General features: G+C 41.5%; 2 protein-coding genes across 2 annotated transcripts; one reads left to right on the forward strand and one right to left on the reverse strand.

Annotated features, from left to right (window-relative positions):
* Positions 1 to 141: 141 nt before the first annotated feature.
* On the forward strand, positions 142 to 5236 carry smpdl3b (sphingomyelin phosphodiesterase acid like 3B). Its single transcript, XM_062539298.1, has 8 exons — positions 142 to 432; positions 700 to 913; positions 1050 to 1147; positions 1270 to 1413; positions 2025 to 2194; positions 2286 to 2466; positions 3198 to 3331; positions 3427 to 5236. The coding sequence occupies exons 1-8, from the start codon at positions 348 to 350 to the stop codon at positions 3790 to 3792; spliced, it is 1392 nt and encodes a 463-aa protein (XP_062395282.1). The 5' UTR covers positions 142 to 347; the 3' UTR covers positions 3793 to 5236.
* A 218-nt stretch (positions 5237 to 5454) lies between these two features.
* Positions 5455 to 12428, reverse strand: mecr (mitochondrial trans-2-enoyl-CoA reductase). Its single transcript, XM_062539299.1, has 10 exons — positions 12054 to 12428; positions 11800 to 11897; positions 11576 to 11707; positions 10386 to 10529; positions 9810 to 9912; positions 9357 to 9459; positions 9111 to 9184; positions 6813 to 6873; positions 6638 to 6710; positions 5455 to 5792 (listed from the first exon to the last, which is right to left on the reverse strand). Exons 1-10 carry the CDS (start codon positions 12305 to 12307, stop codon positions 5629 to 5631), a joined length of 1206 nt encoding a protein of 401 aa, XP_062395283.1. The 5' UTR covers positions 12308 to 12428; the 3' UTR covers positions 5455 to 5628.
* Between the last annotated feature and the right edge of the window lie 2751 nt (positions 12429 to 15179).

Here is a 15179-nt window from a genome sequence, read left to right on the forward strand (position 1 = left end):
AATAGACTAGACTATTCCATGAACAGCCTATAATCCTCTAGCTTTCCAATCCCCGGTTAGACTCTTATGCTCTCATCTCGGAGTCGGAAACTTGCGCACAGATTTGAGCGTATTGCGCTTGTGCCGGATACGTCCATTTATTTGCGGTCGAGGAGGGTGGGGTAGAATAAAGTTTCATTTTTTATTATTATTATCTCTAAGGGGGCCTGCCATTTGGGAATCACTGCTACTGAACTCTCTACCAGTCAGAGATGGTCTTAGCAGGAGCATAGTCGAGTCCTTATCTTTCTTTATGGTCAAATGTAGGAACAACTCCATCATTTCCTGTTGTGTGTTTTCCACTGACGATGAACCACATGGCTCGTGTTCGTGCGTATTTTATTTGGAAGGTCTTTCTGGTGCTCTTCTTTAGAGGTGGTGTGGCATTAACAGGTGAGAACTGAAATTATTTGGAGCCCTAGAGCTTCTTTTTTTCTACAAACACGATGTTTGTTATTTAAAACATAATCGCATGTTCACTTTCAAGAAAGAGAGAGAACATCAAATGCTGCTGTCTTTTTTATGGAATAATGACATGTGTGAAGAAGAATATCTTTTAGGATAATGACTCTATAGATCTATCTAATAAACTAGACACAAACGAGTCAGCCAGTAGCCTAATAGTAGATTTGAGGTTATTGTTACGTTTTTTTTATCCAGGAAATTTCTGGCACATCACGGACCTCCACTGGGACCCTTCTTACCGGTTGGGTGATGACCCAACATCAGTGTGTAACTCTAGTGGCAGCCGTCCTGTGCAGGGGGCAGGGAGGTACGGGGACTACGCCTGTGATTCACCATGGGACCTCATCAGCTCCTCCATACATGCCATGAAAACCATTTTACCTGATCCAGATTTTATTCTTTGGACAGGGTATGTGATTTGGCGTCATGACTGTACACATTCTCTCTTAATCTGATTTGGTGTAAGCATGTCCTAGCTCTTGTTTTAATGCTCTCAGAATATTTCTGAACTTGTACTGAATTGTCTCTCTAACATTTATCCATAGAGATGATACCCCACATGTGCCCAATGAGCAGCTTGGGGAAGAGGCGGTTATCAACATTATTGGAAATCTTACCCAACTTATCAAAGAAGTGTTCCCAAGTAAATCACAATTAAAATTCCTCTTAGCAAACCACTGGTCATGATTTTTGATGATGAAGAATGAATTTAAAGAAGGTTAAACAAATAGGATAAGCCTATCTAAATATTCTTTTTCTTTCCAGCCACCAAAGTTTACTCTGCTCTTGGTAACCATGACTACCACCCAAAGAGCCAGCTACCAGCAGAACAGAATTATATTTATAACCAGACAGCAGAGATGTGGAAACAGTGGCTTGAACCAGCGTCTCAAAATCTCTTCAAAATAGGTATGATGCATCTTTGACAGGACAGCGCTAGTGAGATTGGGAGATCACATCAGGTTATACTCTAATGAAAAATACCAATGTGGGTGGGTTCTGCATTTAAGTGACCCAGACAAAAGGTCATGTTGCTCAGGCTATTTCTGAAACTGGGCATGTCTTGAAGAGAACATCAAGATAACAGACCTATATCACACAATGATAAGGAAGATCATTTTGATATTGTCTTTAAGCAAACTAGCCTACCCCACTCACATTTTATTGGCTGGAAAAATACTTGGGGTACATGATTACAGTTACAATGTAGTTGGACTCTCAAGTGAGAAGTGCATGGTGAACCCTGACTTATGCAGCCAGAAATAGAAACGAGAAACTATTAAATGTCTTGAATAAGCATTTAGAGAAAAAGCTCTGCATTTCATTAAAAAACAAATCACAACAGAATTATCCAAACGAATCAATGGCTAGCATAATCTTGATAACCATACACGTTTATTACTGTACTTGACTAATTTCCTTATCAATTGCCTGATAACAATGAAACATATTTGGTCAGTAGACAAAAGATTGGCTACAGCTAAATCTTTTCCCCCTTGCTCTTCTTTTGTTCTTTGTAGGTGGCTACTACTCAGAGAGACTATTGAACAGACCTGGGTACAGGATTTTGGTGCTTAATACCAACCTATATTACAGCACGAACAAAGTGACACAGGACCTTCCAGATCCAGCAAACCAATTTGATTGGATGGACAAAGAACTAACAAATGCCGCCAATCAAAAGGAGAAGGTGTGAGCCTGCGCTCCCTAACTTTCATGTTGAGAAATGTGATGCAGTCGTGATTACTTATTGACCATATAAAAATGTTTCTGTGTCAAAGGTGTACATTGTAGGACATGTTCCTCCTGGGTTCTTTGAGAAAAAGCGGCAGACGATGTGGTTCCGGCAAAACTTCAACGTGCGCTACCTGGAGCTAATTCAGAAGCATCATGCTGTCATCATGGGCCAGTTCTTTGGCCATCATCACACGGACGCTTTCCGCATGTTTTACAGCCCAGAGGGTAATTCGACTGCTCTCTTCAGACAGTGGCTCTCTAGTTTGCATTCTGGATTAAGCCCAGTCCTAAAACTGAAAGAGAACTTCAGTGAAGATCTCCACTGAGAAAAAAAACAGTAGTCTAGGACTAGGCTTAATCTGTGTCTTAGAAATGGACCCTTATTGCCTTCTCTCCAAAGTCTGAAGACATAAAGTTACAATTATGTCTCTGTTTTGGAAGTCCCCTGCTCCTCTGTGTGCAAACATGAAAAGCCTAAGGCAGGGAGTGCAGCAAAGACTCCCCCATAGGGTACAGAACAGAGCATGAACTGATGACAACAACTACCTATACATTGATCACAAGTCAAATGTACGAGGAGGAGATGGGTTGCAAATAAAAGGCTTGCCTGGTATTCAAGGCAGCGCTGCCTGGAAGGTGCTAGGGTTAGGCATGAGTTAAGGTTAGGATAAGGTTTAGGATTAGGTGCCTTGAAGTCGAGGGTGACAGCTAGCGCTGCCTGGAAGACGGCGTTGGGGGCCCAAAACACCATCGAGCGAGAAAGTGCCTGGAGAAAGGCAGGATAAGGCATCGTAGATAAGGCACCCTTAATGATCTCCACCAACGTCAGAGCAACTGATGATCAGCTGAGCTATCAGCTGAGCAGTCAGCCAAGTTACGGGCCGACTACTAGAAGCCGAGTGTGATTCTGTGGCCTGTCTGAGCTAATGCAATTCCTCCATTGCCTCTCTAATCAGGTTCTCCCATCAGCGCCATGTTCCTGAGCCCAGGTGTCACGCCATGGAAGACGACTCTGCCAGGCGTTGTTGATGGTGCCAATAATCCTGGCATACGCATCTTTGAATATGACACAGACTCCCTCTTGGTCAAAGTAGGAGAGCATCTTTGAATCACTGTGTTGTTTAGAAAGTTATACTGAGGCCCACAGTAACTGATTAACTGTTTGCATTGTTTGGTTTTTACCAGGACGTGGTCACTTATTATCTGAACCTGACCTATGCTAACATTGCCCAGGCAAGATGGGAGAAAGAATACCGCCTCACGGAGACCTTCCGTGTGCCAGACGCCTCTCCCACTTCCATGAACAGGATCCTGGATCGCATGGCCCAGGAATCCTGCATCCTGCAGAAATACTACGACCTCAACTCTGTCAGCTATGACTTGTCAACTTGTAATGCAGACTGTCGCATTGACCACATCTGTGCGGCCAGGGCGATAGACCAGACGGACTATGACAAGTGCTTGAAAGACGGGGCCCCTCCTACTGGCCTATTTGTGGCAATGCTTCCGGTAATTTCTGTTGTACTAACCATTGCATGGCCCAGCTTGTAACGCTCTTGAGTAATTCCAGTTCAATCTTATCAAATATTGCTTCAAAATATGCCATACCGTATGTATGTGTTGCCCATAGGCTACTACTACACAACAATACACTAAGGCTAATCTGTATGTGCTCTCTCTGCTGAGCATGAACTAATGACTGGAGTAAATCACTTTGCTTAATGTAATACTATGCACACAATCCTGTATGTGTCTCCACACTAAAGGGAAGTTATTTGTAAATGAATCCTTCTCCATGAAGTCACATTATTTCGGTGAAACGAAAATGCAGAGAGTGACTCACATCAATTACCATCATGGTTGTGGTTTTGTTAAAAAGTGCTCTGTGATGTTTTAAGTCCCCACCGTCGACTTCAAGGCACCTAACCCTAACCCTTGCCTAACCCTAGTGCCTTCCAGCAGAACTGCCTGGAAGGTGACGTGGGGGTCTTAAAACACCTAAAAGGCTTAAATCATGTTACTAATGATCTATTTATGCTTGTTTGCACCTGCAGTGTGTCAGTAATTATGCAAATATTGATATCACCACTTGTGATAGATTTTTAAATGTCTCTGATTTGTTTAACAGTAGCCACGTAGACATGGACACTTATATTCCAATTAGAAACGGAGTAACAGCTCAATTGGAATAAAAGTTGTCATATAAACACCACAATCGGAATGAAAACGCCTGATCCGATCAGAATTTTAATCGGAATGAAACAGGTGGTGCAGTCTATTCCTAGTCTGAACACTCATGTGTATGGTAATTTGGATTGCCTGCTATATTATTTCCCCAATGAAAAGTAGGCAACAACAGCTATTCCGATCAAAGATTCTAAAGCTCTTGAAAGCATCTGATCGGAATAGAACGTACCCCATGTCAACAGACGACACAATTTTATCGGAAGGACAAAAAAGCTGTCCATGTAAACGTGGATAGTGACTGTGACATTGATTCTCCTGAGTTCATCATACATCATATCTTGCACTGATTGGACTCACTGTAAGCAGTCTGAGAATGTTTTGCTTTATGACAACAATTATGTGCTTGTAATCTGCAACACACCTGTAGTAAACTCCTTCAATGTAGATAATACTTGGACGTGGAATACCTCTATTTTTAACAAGAGTCATATGATATATCCTATACAATGGTCTCAAGGTATGTCCCATGCCAAAGGCTTATTAAACCACTATATGGAGCAGCTATGTTCAGCTTGTGTACGTGAAACAAGTGTGACCTTTGATTTAAATGGTCTATAAAGAGTTTTCCAATTCTGTGACCTTGTTTGGAGGACGACATTTAATGTTTTTTTCAGGGTTGTAAAAACGTAACAGGAAGGAGGATACTGGTGAAACAATGTGGGGGTCTGTGACATCACTATCAGTATTAAGATCAGGACAAATCAATCTGATAACAATATCTGAATCAAATAAAAAAATATATTTCTTATTATGTCTCTTCAATAAATGTCATAAATGTTTATTATGCCATTGTTTTGCGTGACAAATGCATTCTGGGTGGGGGTGTTGTGTTTTCAACATTACAATTGTTTCACATGGTCCTCCACTGTAAGCCCAGGCTGAATTCCCTTGGCGTGTTAGCGGGGTTTCATCAACGACTAATGACTGTCCTGGCTAAACTTACTGATAGCAAACTGGACGTTGGACTTTTAAGCAAGAAACCCCTTTATTACATGATGACTGCTTGAGTAACATCCACAAAGAGTGATGCTGCAAAGTTGGGAAAGGCCACACTGAACTGAGTGCCCTTGACCTGAAACCATACTTAGTCACAAGCAAATAAACAGACCAACAGGTGCTCTGCTGTCCCGAGGAGTTGGATCACATGACCAGCACCTGCTTGGCAGACGTGTAGGGCTGCGTGGCCGCGTCCAGGGCTTTGTGGAAGTCCTGCATGCCGTGCTCCGCGCAGGCCGGGGCGGACAGTTTCCCGGCGCGGATCAGAGCGCACAGCTCCTCCAGCATGGCTCGCATGGCCCGCTCGTCTGTGAGGGTCGGGGGAAAGGGCACCACGTCACACAGGCAATTATCAACGACGTTAATGTTTGTATGAGTTTATCACAACCTGTTGGTTAATACACCGTGTTACGACCCAGCTCTAAGCCGCAACATGAAGAGGGTGTCGGGACAGCAGAGATAACTTTAACTAATAATGTATTTATTTAAAAGTAACCATAAATAATAAATAACTGCAACCGAAGATATCTAGGGGGAAGTAAAAGCATGTATGCAAATGTGTTGTGCACGTGGTGTGCATGACAAAGTCAGTATGATGTTCAAAGGCAGAAAGGGAAGGTGCCAGTGGGAGAGAGATAACCCAAAGGTGCTTGCAACAGAATGTGTCTAACAAAAAAGTCCCCAAATCAAGAGAAAGAACAATACTTACACACCTTCACCAGGTGTGCATGATTCGGTAATTAGACCATCTAGGCCAGCATTGCCCATGCACTGCCCATGCCAGGCCTAAGGGGGGCACAGGGGATTGCAGCAATAGACACTCAATAGAATATACTCCCTCTAGTTTACAATTTTGGACTGGTTGTTCAAAGGTGATTTGATCGGATTTTGGCTATTGAATTGGATCTGAAGTTCTGAAAATAGGTAGTTCAAAGGTAAACAGATTCTGAAATCAGATTAGATCACTGGTTTCAGTATGTTTTTCAAAAATGTTTTTGGAAGGATTGGGATTCATTTGATCCAAAAATCAGGATTATCCTGATCCCAGCACAAGGGTGGATTTCAGGCACAAAATGTAACAAAACATTAAAATTGGTAATATTACATTGGCTAGAAGACCCATTGTCATACAGCAAAGCTAATTTCAAAGTACCTTGACTGTAGTTCCTTTTCCACTGGGTGACCCAAAAGCCACGGATTTTCACATCCTTAAAGATCAGAGCACTCTGATGGAAGGAGACAAAGGGGTTGTTGTAGTCATATGACAACAGGTAGTGTTAAGTGTTAAAGGAACCACATGCATGAACAAACAAAAGAAACAAACTTACCACAGGCACAGTGACGGGCTGCTTAGCCATTCCTCCATAAGTCACCATGGTCCCTCCGTTCCTGCCGAGTATAGAATAGTGCAAAACAGTGCATCATTCCCCCTACACACTAATTGATTACGCATAAAGCACATGTTAAGCCACTTCTCATGTACGCTCAGCCTTTCCATCAGAAATACTGAAAGTAATATGTCATAGCTTTTTTAAATCTACATTTCAATTAACCTCTACTTATTACTCGACTCATCAAACACTTATCTTGTTTTTCTGTGACAAAGACAATATAAAGGATTTGACAGAAAACAGCAATACTAGCTAAAAAGAAAGGGCAGTTATGTTTATATTCATACACGTTCACAAGCTGCCGACCTTCTGTCGACCTTTGACAGAAAACAGCAATACAACTACAGTTAAGCCCAAAATTATTAGCCCCCCTGAAATTTTGGAACATTACTCTAAAATTCTCCCTACATTTTTCATCCCTGATCAAATTTTAAAAATCAAACATTCACCAGTGTTATTCTGTAGAATCTGGTGCATTTTGGACTGTGAATATATTATTAGGAATGCTTAATCTCAAATTGTGTGAAAAGTGGAGTGGTCAAAATTAATAGCCCCCATGTGATTTTTTTGCTTTTAAACACACACGACCAAATTGTCACCTTTCAAGCCACACCTTTGCAGTTAGTTAATGTCCAGACAACACCTGAACACCCAACCAGCATTGATTGTTTACATAAAGACTTCAAGGAACAGGCCTACAGGCACTTAATAGAATAGAATAATAGAATAAGTCTTTAATTGTCCACCAAGGTGGAAAATTGTCTTTGGCTCACCCAAAACACAGGATAAAACAGACATGTTTCACAGACACATTGATTGGACATACAGCAACTGGACATACAGCAACATACAGCAACATATAGCAACTGAACATACAGCGACTGGACATACAGCGACTGAACATACAGCAACATGAGCAACTTGAACACCTGTCTGAGAGGGGACTGCCTTTACAGGCATACTGAAGATAAAGGAAATCTGTCTGGACCTCAGAAAGAACATCATTGAGGCCTATAATATGGAGAAAGGCTATACTGTAATCTCTAGATGCTTCACAGTCTGTAGAACAGCCATGCAAGGCATCATTACAAAGTACACAGAGTTCCAAGTTTGTGCATAACAAACCTAAGTGTGGATGAAAATGCTAAATATCTCAATCTAGAGAGAAAAATCATCAGGGATGTTAGCAAGCAACCCTGCACATCCGCCAAAATGATAGTTGCTGACCTTGAGACCTCTGGGGTTAAAGTCTTGAGGAAGACAGTAGCGAGGGATTTTTATTGTGGAGGCCTCCAAGGTCATCGGCCTTTGCCCATGCACATTTAAAAGCTAAAAATGAGTTTTGGAAAACTGTCCTTTGGTCTGATGACATTAAACTGGAGCTGTTTGGGCACATGGATGTTGCCTATGTTTGGCGAAAAAAGGGAAGGCCTACAACCATAAAAATACAGTTCCCACAGTGAAGCATGGTGGTAGAAGCATCATGTTATGGGGCTGTTTTGCTGTCTCAGGCACAGGGAGCCTTGTTTGGGTGCAGGGGATCATGAAAAAGAAAGATTATGTTGACCTTTTGAGGGATAACATCAAGACGCCTGCTCTTAGTCTAGGCTTAGGACACCACCAAGTCCTTCAGCATGATAATAAGCCAAAAGTGGTCTGAAACGCCCTAAAGGATACCAAAATCAAGGTGCTGGAATAGCCTACACAGAGACCAGACCTCAACCCCATTGAGAATCTGTGGCACGTGCTTAAAGCAAGAGTCCATACAAGAAAACCATGCAGTTTGGACGAGCTGGAGCTAAAGAGTGCTTAAGAGATATGTGCCAACCTAGTAAAAGATTATTCAAAGAAGTTGTTGTCAGTTGAAGCAAAGAAAGGTTGACTATTGACTATTAATGGTCTGGGGGCTAATAATTTTGAACATGTCAATTTTTGCTTTTCTTGTCACAAATCAGAGCATGAGTAAACAATGATCATCAAACTTTGTGGGCATACTGTCTTTGCGCTTCTGTAATCATATAAACTAGGCACATTTTTGGAAATGGTCATTTTCATGTATAAACAAAGGATTATGTCTGAATTCATAAGGGGGGCTAATAATTTTGGGCTTAACTGTAGCTAAAAAGAGAGGGCAGTTACGTTTATATCCATACACGTTCACAAGCTGCATCATATGAACTGATGATATGATCATTTGCAATGTTGCATGTTTAAAGTGGAACAGTCTGCACTTACTGAAGGTGGCGCAGTAGTTCAGTGGCGCTTTTCCCCCCTACACCATTAAGGGCCAGTTTTGGCCGCGGACACGTCTATGACAAGCCAAACACAGACAATTCATCATCAATGCAAACACTGTGAATGAATCCTACTCGCCAGGTTATGTTTTTATTCAGCACAGAACTCGTTCACACCAACTGGCAACAGAAGAGGGACATGTTTTGGGGTCTGTTATGAACTACAAAATGGCCTCTGCTAATTCACCTTAAAAAGCTCCTTCATCTCTGGGCGTCTGAGTGTCTCTTCTTTGATGACATGAGTGGCACCCATGGCCTTCAGCCTGTCTGTGAGCTCTTGGAGGTTTGGTCTGATAGCAACAGGGAGGACGTGAGTTCATCACAAAAACACAGACATCAGTGACATCACAAACAGATTAAGCTGGCTGCTGAAAGTTTCATTCTGAGTATGAATCTGTGTTAAGAATAGACAGCGAAACATGAGGCCTCATTATGTGAGAATTGGCATCTACCCAATGTTGTGATTTTGAAGACGTTATTTTAAAGGAAAATTGTTATTGATATCTTTGTTTTTCGAGGTAACCAAGCACTGTCATTATGGGGGGGGGCAGCTCTAGTTGTTGGCTGCGTTTTTTTTTTTTTTTTAAGTACCGTCAGTATGAAAAAAAACCATATAGTTGCTTTAAATAGTGGACATCACCTGTCTCTGACCACATTGATGGTATGAAGGCCTTTGGCAGCAGCTATCTGGATAACTGCCTGGCCCACTCCACTGTTGGCTGCATTCTGGATGACTGAGTCACCTGTACACAAACCACACAAGGAAACAGTTAAGCAAAGAGCCTCTTGTGATCTCTGTCCCTCTCATGATGTGATATAGCAAAATTCACTAAATGTATTCATGTATTCATTGTATTATGGTATGGAATAAGAGCGTGTATTAATGGATCACATTTAAAAACAGTCAAGTCGGTGCCAAGCGATGTGCCAAAGATAAATGATAAAAGGACAAAAAATGAACGGATTAAACTAAAGGTCTTAAGAGAACGTCTCCTGGCTCTCATAGCACTACTACAGACAATTGCACTCATTGATGCACTTATTGTGTTTTTTAATTTGTTGTTAGAATTGCTCTTAAAAGCTTAAATGTTTTTACCATGTTGCAAGTCGCTTTGGTTAAAAAGCGTCAGCCAGATGTAATGTAATGTAATGTAATGTAAAGGTAGAGTTAATCGATGAAAAGGTTGTGTTGTTTCTGTGACTGCTTCTTTGACACCTGGCTTTAAGGCCTCGAAATCGGAGAGCATCCTGATGGCGGTGCAGGGGTTCACCCCTAGCGTTGCTGCTGCCAGCAGGGGGATGTCGCTGGGCAGAGTGACCAGGTCCTCCTCTTTCCACACTGCTGCTGACCGCCAGGTGCCTGTTTCAGCAACAAACAAGTATGGGTCATTCTGTGTCAAATCAGACAAAATACAGGAAAATGGTTGCTGCACCATCTCACATGTTTTCATGTTTTGGACATATAATCTTGAGGGGTGGAAGACAGACATGTTCTCGTTATAATTGGAAAAAAGTGCAAAACTGGTGATATTTAGGGTCTTGTAAAGTAATTTGCTATATTCTATATTCTATTATTCTATTTTCCATATGGCACCTATAGATGGTATTTTTCAGTAAAGTTTGTAGGACTGATTTGCTGCAACACTGCCAAAAGTTAACAGCAACTGTTTGCCAGAAACCTAATTTGCCTGTGAAAATATGACCTTGATGCAAATTTGCGGCAACTGTTCGCTAGAAACCTAAAATATCTGTAAGGGCACTCTGTCCCAGCTTTGCTGCATTCAAAGTTAATCAAATCAGAAGCATTAAGAGATGGGCCAGACAAGTGGTGTAGCCTACAGTGTAGGCTACACACTTGATTAATGAATCAGTGGATGGGAGCTGCTGTGTACGGACTTTCTTTTTCACCTTTCCATGTTCCCTTTTTTGAGCCCCTGCACTTATAGACCTCTGAAGTTAGACTACAAAAAGGAACCAAAACGACCAGCTTTGCTCATTCTTGTTACCTTAAACTAACTGCAAGGGAAAAATCGCAAGATGCGGATCTCCTGACATGGGTAAAGATGCGTCAGAACGTCAGAGGTCGATTTGTGATGTGGGAGATGCTCACTACTCTCCAGATAGACTATGGGTGCGTTTCATGCAGCGTTTATACGTCCTCCCTCGCTCCTCGATGCCTCGATCCTCACTGATCTACATAAAGAATGATGGGGGGGAAACAATGGGATAGTCTATCCAGTGTTAGTTATAGATCAGTGGGAACGCCCCTCGAGGATCGAGCATCGAGGATCGAGGAGACATAATGAGAGGCACCCTATGCGGAGTCAATCCTGATCAAATTTGATGATCTCTACTGATCACTAATGCTTCCTGCCTCAAGTATCAAAACTCTTCCGAATGACTCACCAAGGCCAGCGTCTCTTGGTATCACCCAGTCGCCAACTTTTAGTGTTGTCACCTCACTGCCCACCTCGATCACCTGGCCCACCCCCTCATTACCACCAACAGCTGGCAGGTCTGGCAGGATGGCATAAGTGCCTGTAAAAACAAGGACAGAATAACATCTCTTAAGCTCACAAATCACGGCAGAATATTGTGCCTAACTAATTTCGGACTTAACTTGGCTTCACCTTGGATCATGTTTATGTCTGAGGGGTTGATGGGAGCTGCTATCATTTTCACCAGCACGTTCTTGGCGCCCACAGGAGGCAGTTGCAAGCTCTCCAACCTATATGGACAAGGGAGAGTGAATCTGATAATGCACAGAATGTTGCAACATGACTTTACGTGTTTCTTTCACCAACGATAGCAGACAGACTATGCGCAAAACTACCACGACTGTGGCTTGCACAGCTTTCTTTAGACAGTTGGGTATTCTTCTTACTGTACAACTTGCGAAGGGTCTCCATGGTTCCTATATAATAATCCCTTGCAGTCTTTGACCGATGACTCCGTAGAATATCTCCTGTGGAGTATGTGGCCTAAACATCTATTGAATGGAGAGAGATGAACGGGCAAGCTGTCCTGTTGGAACTGGGTAGCACTGCACGGCTGACCTACTGTCCTTGCTCGACACAATTCACGCTTGTGTAGGCGGACGAACTTGAAAGCAAAACAGGAGACATTTGCCACTTTCATTTTACTTCAGTGAAGGGCTTAGCCTATAACACAGTTGCTGTCATCTGAAAACAAAATTGAAAAGTAACTGTCAACTGAGAACATACGAGCAAGGTTCACAGCGCAGCCATGTTTTTTGTTTGATTTTATTTTACCGTAATGTAGGGAACAATTGCGGCATAAAAAAACGTTGGGCGAACTACCGCAATTCCTGATATAGATGCGCAGTGAATTAGGGCTATTTAAAGGTACAGTCAGTAATTGCGCAGGAAGTCGCGTTTGTTTATGTGAATGTTTCAATTTGCATTCATTAGCAGATACTCTTGTCCAAAACATCTCACATCATATTTTAACCAAGGACGAAACTAAACACTGAGCAATAACACACCCCTCCCAGTGTTCCACAGAGGGTTTCGCTTTTGGTTGAGGGATAGCCTAGGCTACTTCCACTTTGTTGCAGTTTCAATTTTTTTCGGTATGGACAGCTAGTGATCGTGAGGAGATGATTGCTGAATTCCATTGATATAGGCCTATAGCATTGAAGCTTACCCTTCAACCCCATTTCCCCTACATTTTACACAGCGTTGCATTTTTTTTAATGGGTAATAATCTAATTAGGCCTACAGCTTATGTCTGTATTTCAGGCCCATCATGCAACTTATTCCATTGTCAATGCAATCATCTCTTGGCACAGACATTCTCACACAATGCACAAGCTAAACATTTACAGATAAGCTTCTGTGTCATGTGCCACTTGTGAGTGTGCTGCAGCCAGAATTCATTATATTCACATAACATTTTTGGACAGCACCAAATTATTTTATATAGTATGCCTATGCACTTTTTTTTAAGGAAGACTAGTTGAAAGCAGGAGATGACAACTGAAACTCTTGTGGCGAATAAGTAAAATCCCTGAATAAAAATTATTCTTCCTTTTCTTATTTGATAAAATATTGCGCAATGTGTGACTTGGCTGTGTACGGACAACGGAGTAAATGTATAAGTTTCACTTTTTATATAAGACCGAAGAAGACTTGAAGACGGCCTCTTATGGTAGCCTAAATACAGTCATGCTAATCTAACCATGACCATGGTGTCTGTTATTCCCAGGAAGAAACCCTCATGGTAAGGGACCCATGATCTCTAGGACAGAGGAAGACCTGTCACATAACAAAATGGGTTATTCTCGTTTTCAGACAGGTGACAACTTTCAGATTCTTTTATCTTCTATATCTAGGACACAAGGGGCCATTACAGTAATTTCCTGCATAAAAGCCGCATTGTGTATAAGCCGCAGGACAGTGTTTTATGCAAGTTAAAAGAAATAAAAACATATTGATACCATATGAACTGTCCCCGTGTTAACCTCATAGCTGAAGATAAGCTGAGTATGCTGTATAAGCCGCGGCTAATAGTCTGGAAATTACGGTAGAAAGTCAGTGAGCATGATGGAGATGCCATGCAAAGCCATGTCAGGTAATGTTCTTCTATTCAGTTTGACATTTTTATGACAATATCACATGACTGACTTTATAATGTAAATACCCTAATGTACAATTGTGGTACAAATGCACAATTAATTTCATTGATGAGTGGGCTGCTGTGTTTTTTCCATTTGCTTCACAAATCATTCACATGTAGGCATATTAGGCCTTAATTATTACATAAAATGTACACATTCTTGTTTGGACAAGTTGGCCGTTTTAATGTAGATTTATGGCAGATTTGTAATGCAAAGTATTCAGTTGTATATATCAGAGATCAAACATGATTCAAACTATAGGAACGCAAAATGTTGGCGTGATTCTCTTTTATCTCTGGTGTCATAGAGGCAATCTGAGGTTTTCCCCGAGTCTTCAGATTAGAGATTCTTGATAGATCAACCCTCTTGATATTTTACTGCAATCACATAGTAAAAACACTTGATGAAATTAACTGAATAAAAAAATGACACATAATTCTAAGAAGAAAAAAAAATACAAAAGATTGTAATTGAACAAATCAATGCAAAGAAATCATATCTCACAGAAGAAGTAGTGCAGTGCAACCCGCATTGGCTATCATTACAATGCAAAGCTGTAACAGTTCATTTTGTGCATAGCAGGAAAATAATACAGATTTTTTTTAAAGTTTAAAATAACAGTAGCCTAAGCTAAAACACAGAGCTGTTGGAAAAGGATGTTGGGAGGATAACAAAGCAACTGATTCAATAGGGCACCAGGAAAAAGGTGAGCGTAGCACAAAGAAGTGGCAACATGGATGGCTACAAATAAATACTACCGTTTTATTAAAAAGAGACTTTATAATAATTACACGTATATATTAAATGATTTGCCAACTTCTTTTTAAACAGAGGTAAGAAAGACTTAACTAAGTCTACATGCACCCCACCTCTTCCTCAGATATGGTGGAACATGCCACTATAAAATGGAGGGAATGGCATTGTGATATTTGGGCACTGAACTACAATCCTACACTAACTTCTCATTCTCAGATATGCCTAGATGTGGCTACTGCGTGAGCACATGGGACAAGGACTTCCCAAACCTACATACCTGATTGAAACACACACTCAAACAAGAGAGACATTTAAAAACAAAACAAAACAAAAAAAAACAATGAACAAAGGCATAGCTGATTGATAAAGACGTATTATTTCTCTTGCCATTATCTATTGTCAGAAGTATAAATGATTGGTGCTATAGCCCTGAGATCAACAACCTAGCGTGCTCACCCTTGCCTGTAACCATGCTTTGGCGAGGGTTGAGCGGAGGTCGTGAGGCTGTTTGGCTTACTGAGAGGGTAGGCAAACCAATGCCTGTGAGGTAGACTGCGAGCCATGGCGCGTACTGCAGCAGACTATAGACCTCTGAAGTTCGCCTACAAAAAGGAT

The sequence above is a fragment of the Sardina pilchardus genome, chromosome 6 (genome assembly GCF_963854185.1).
Source record: "Sardina pilchardus chromosome 6, fSarPil1.1, whole genome shotgun sequence".
NCBI lineage: Eukaryota > Metazoa > Chordata > Actinopteri > Clupeiformes > Clupeidae > Sardina > Sardina pilchardus.

Coding starts and splice junctions, on each gene's coding strand:
- mecr (XM_062539299.1), bottom strand. CDS start 12,307: ATGAAAGTGGCAAATGTCTCCTGTTTTGCTTTCAAGTTCGTCCGCCTA. Junction 9,460..9,809: donor ATCAATGTGGTCAGAGACAG/GTGATGTCCACT, acceptor TGTTGCTATCAG/ACCAAACCTCCAAGAGCTCA. Junction 6,711..6,812: donor AGCCCGTCACTGTGCCTGTG/GTAAGTTTGTTT, acceptor TCCTTCCATCAG/AGTGCTCTGATCTTTAAGGA.
- smpdl3b (XM_062539298.1), top strand. CDS start 348: ATGAACCACATGGCTCGTGTTCGTGCGTATTTTATTTGGAAGGTCTTT. Junction 1,414..2,024: donor TCAAAATCTCTTCAAAATAG/GTATGATGCATC, acceptor TGTTCTTTGTAG/GTGGCTACTACTCAGAGAGA. Junction 2,195..2,285: donor CCGCCAATCAAAAGGAGAAG/GTGTGAGCCTGC, acceptor TCTGTGTCAAAG/GTGTACATTGTAGGACATGT.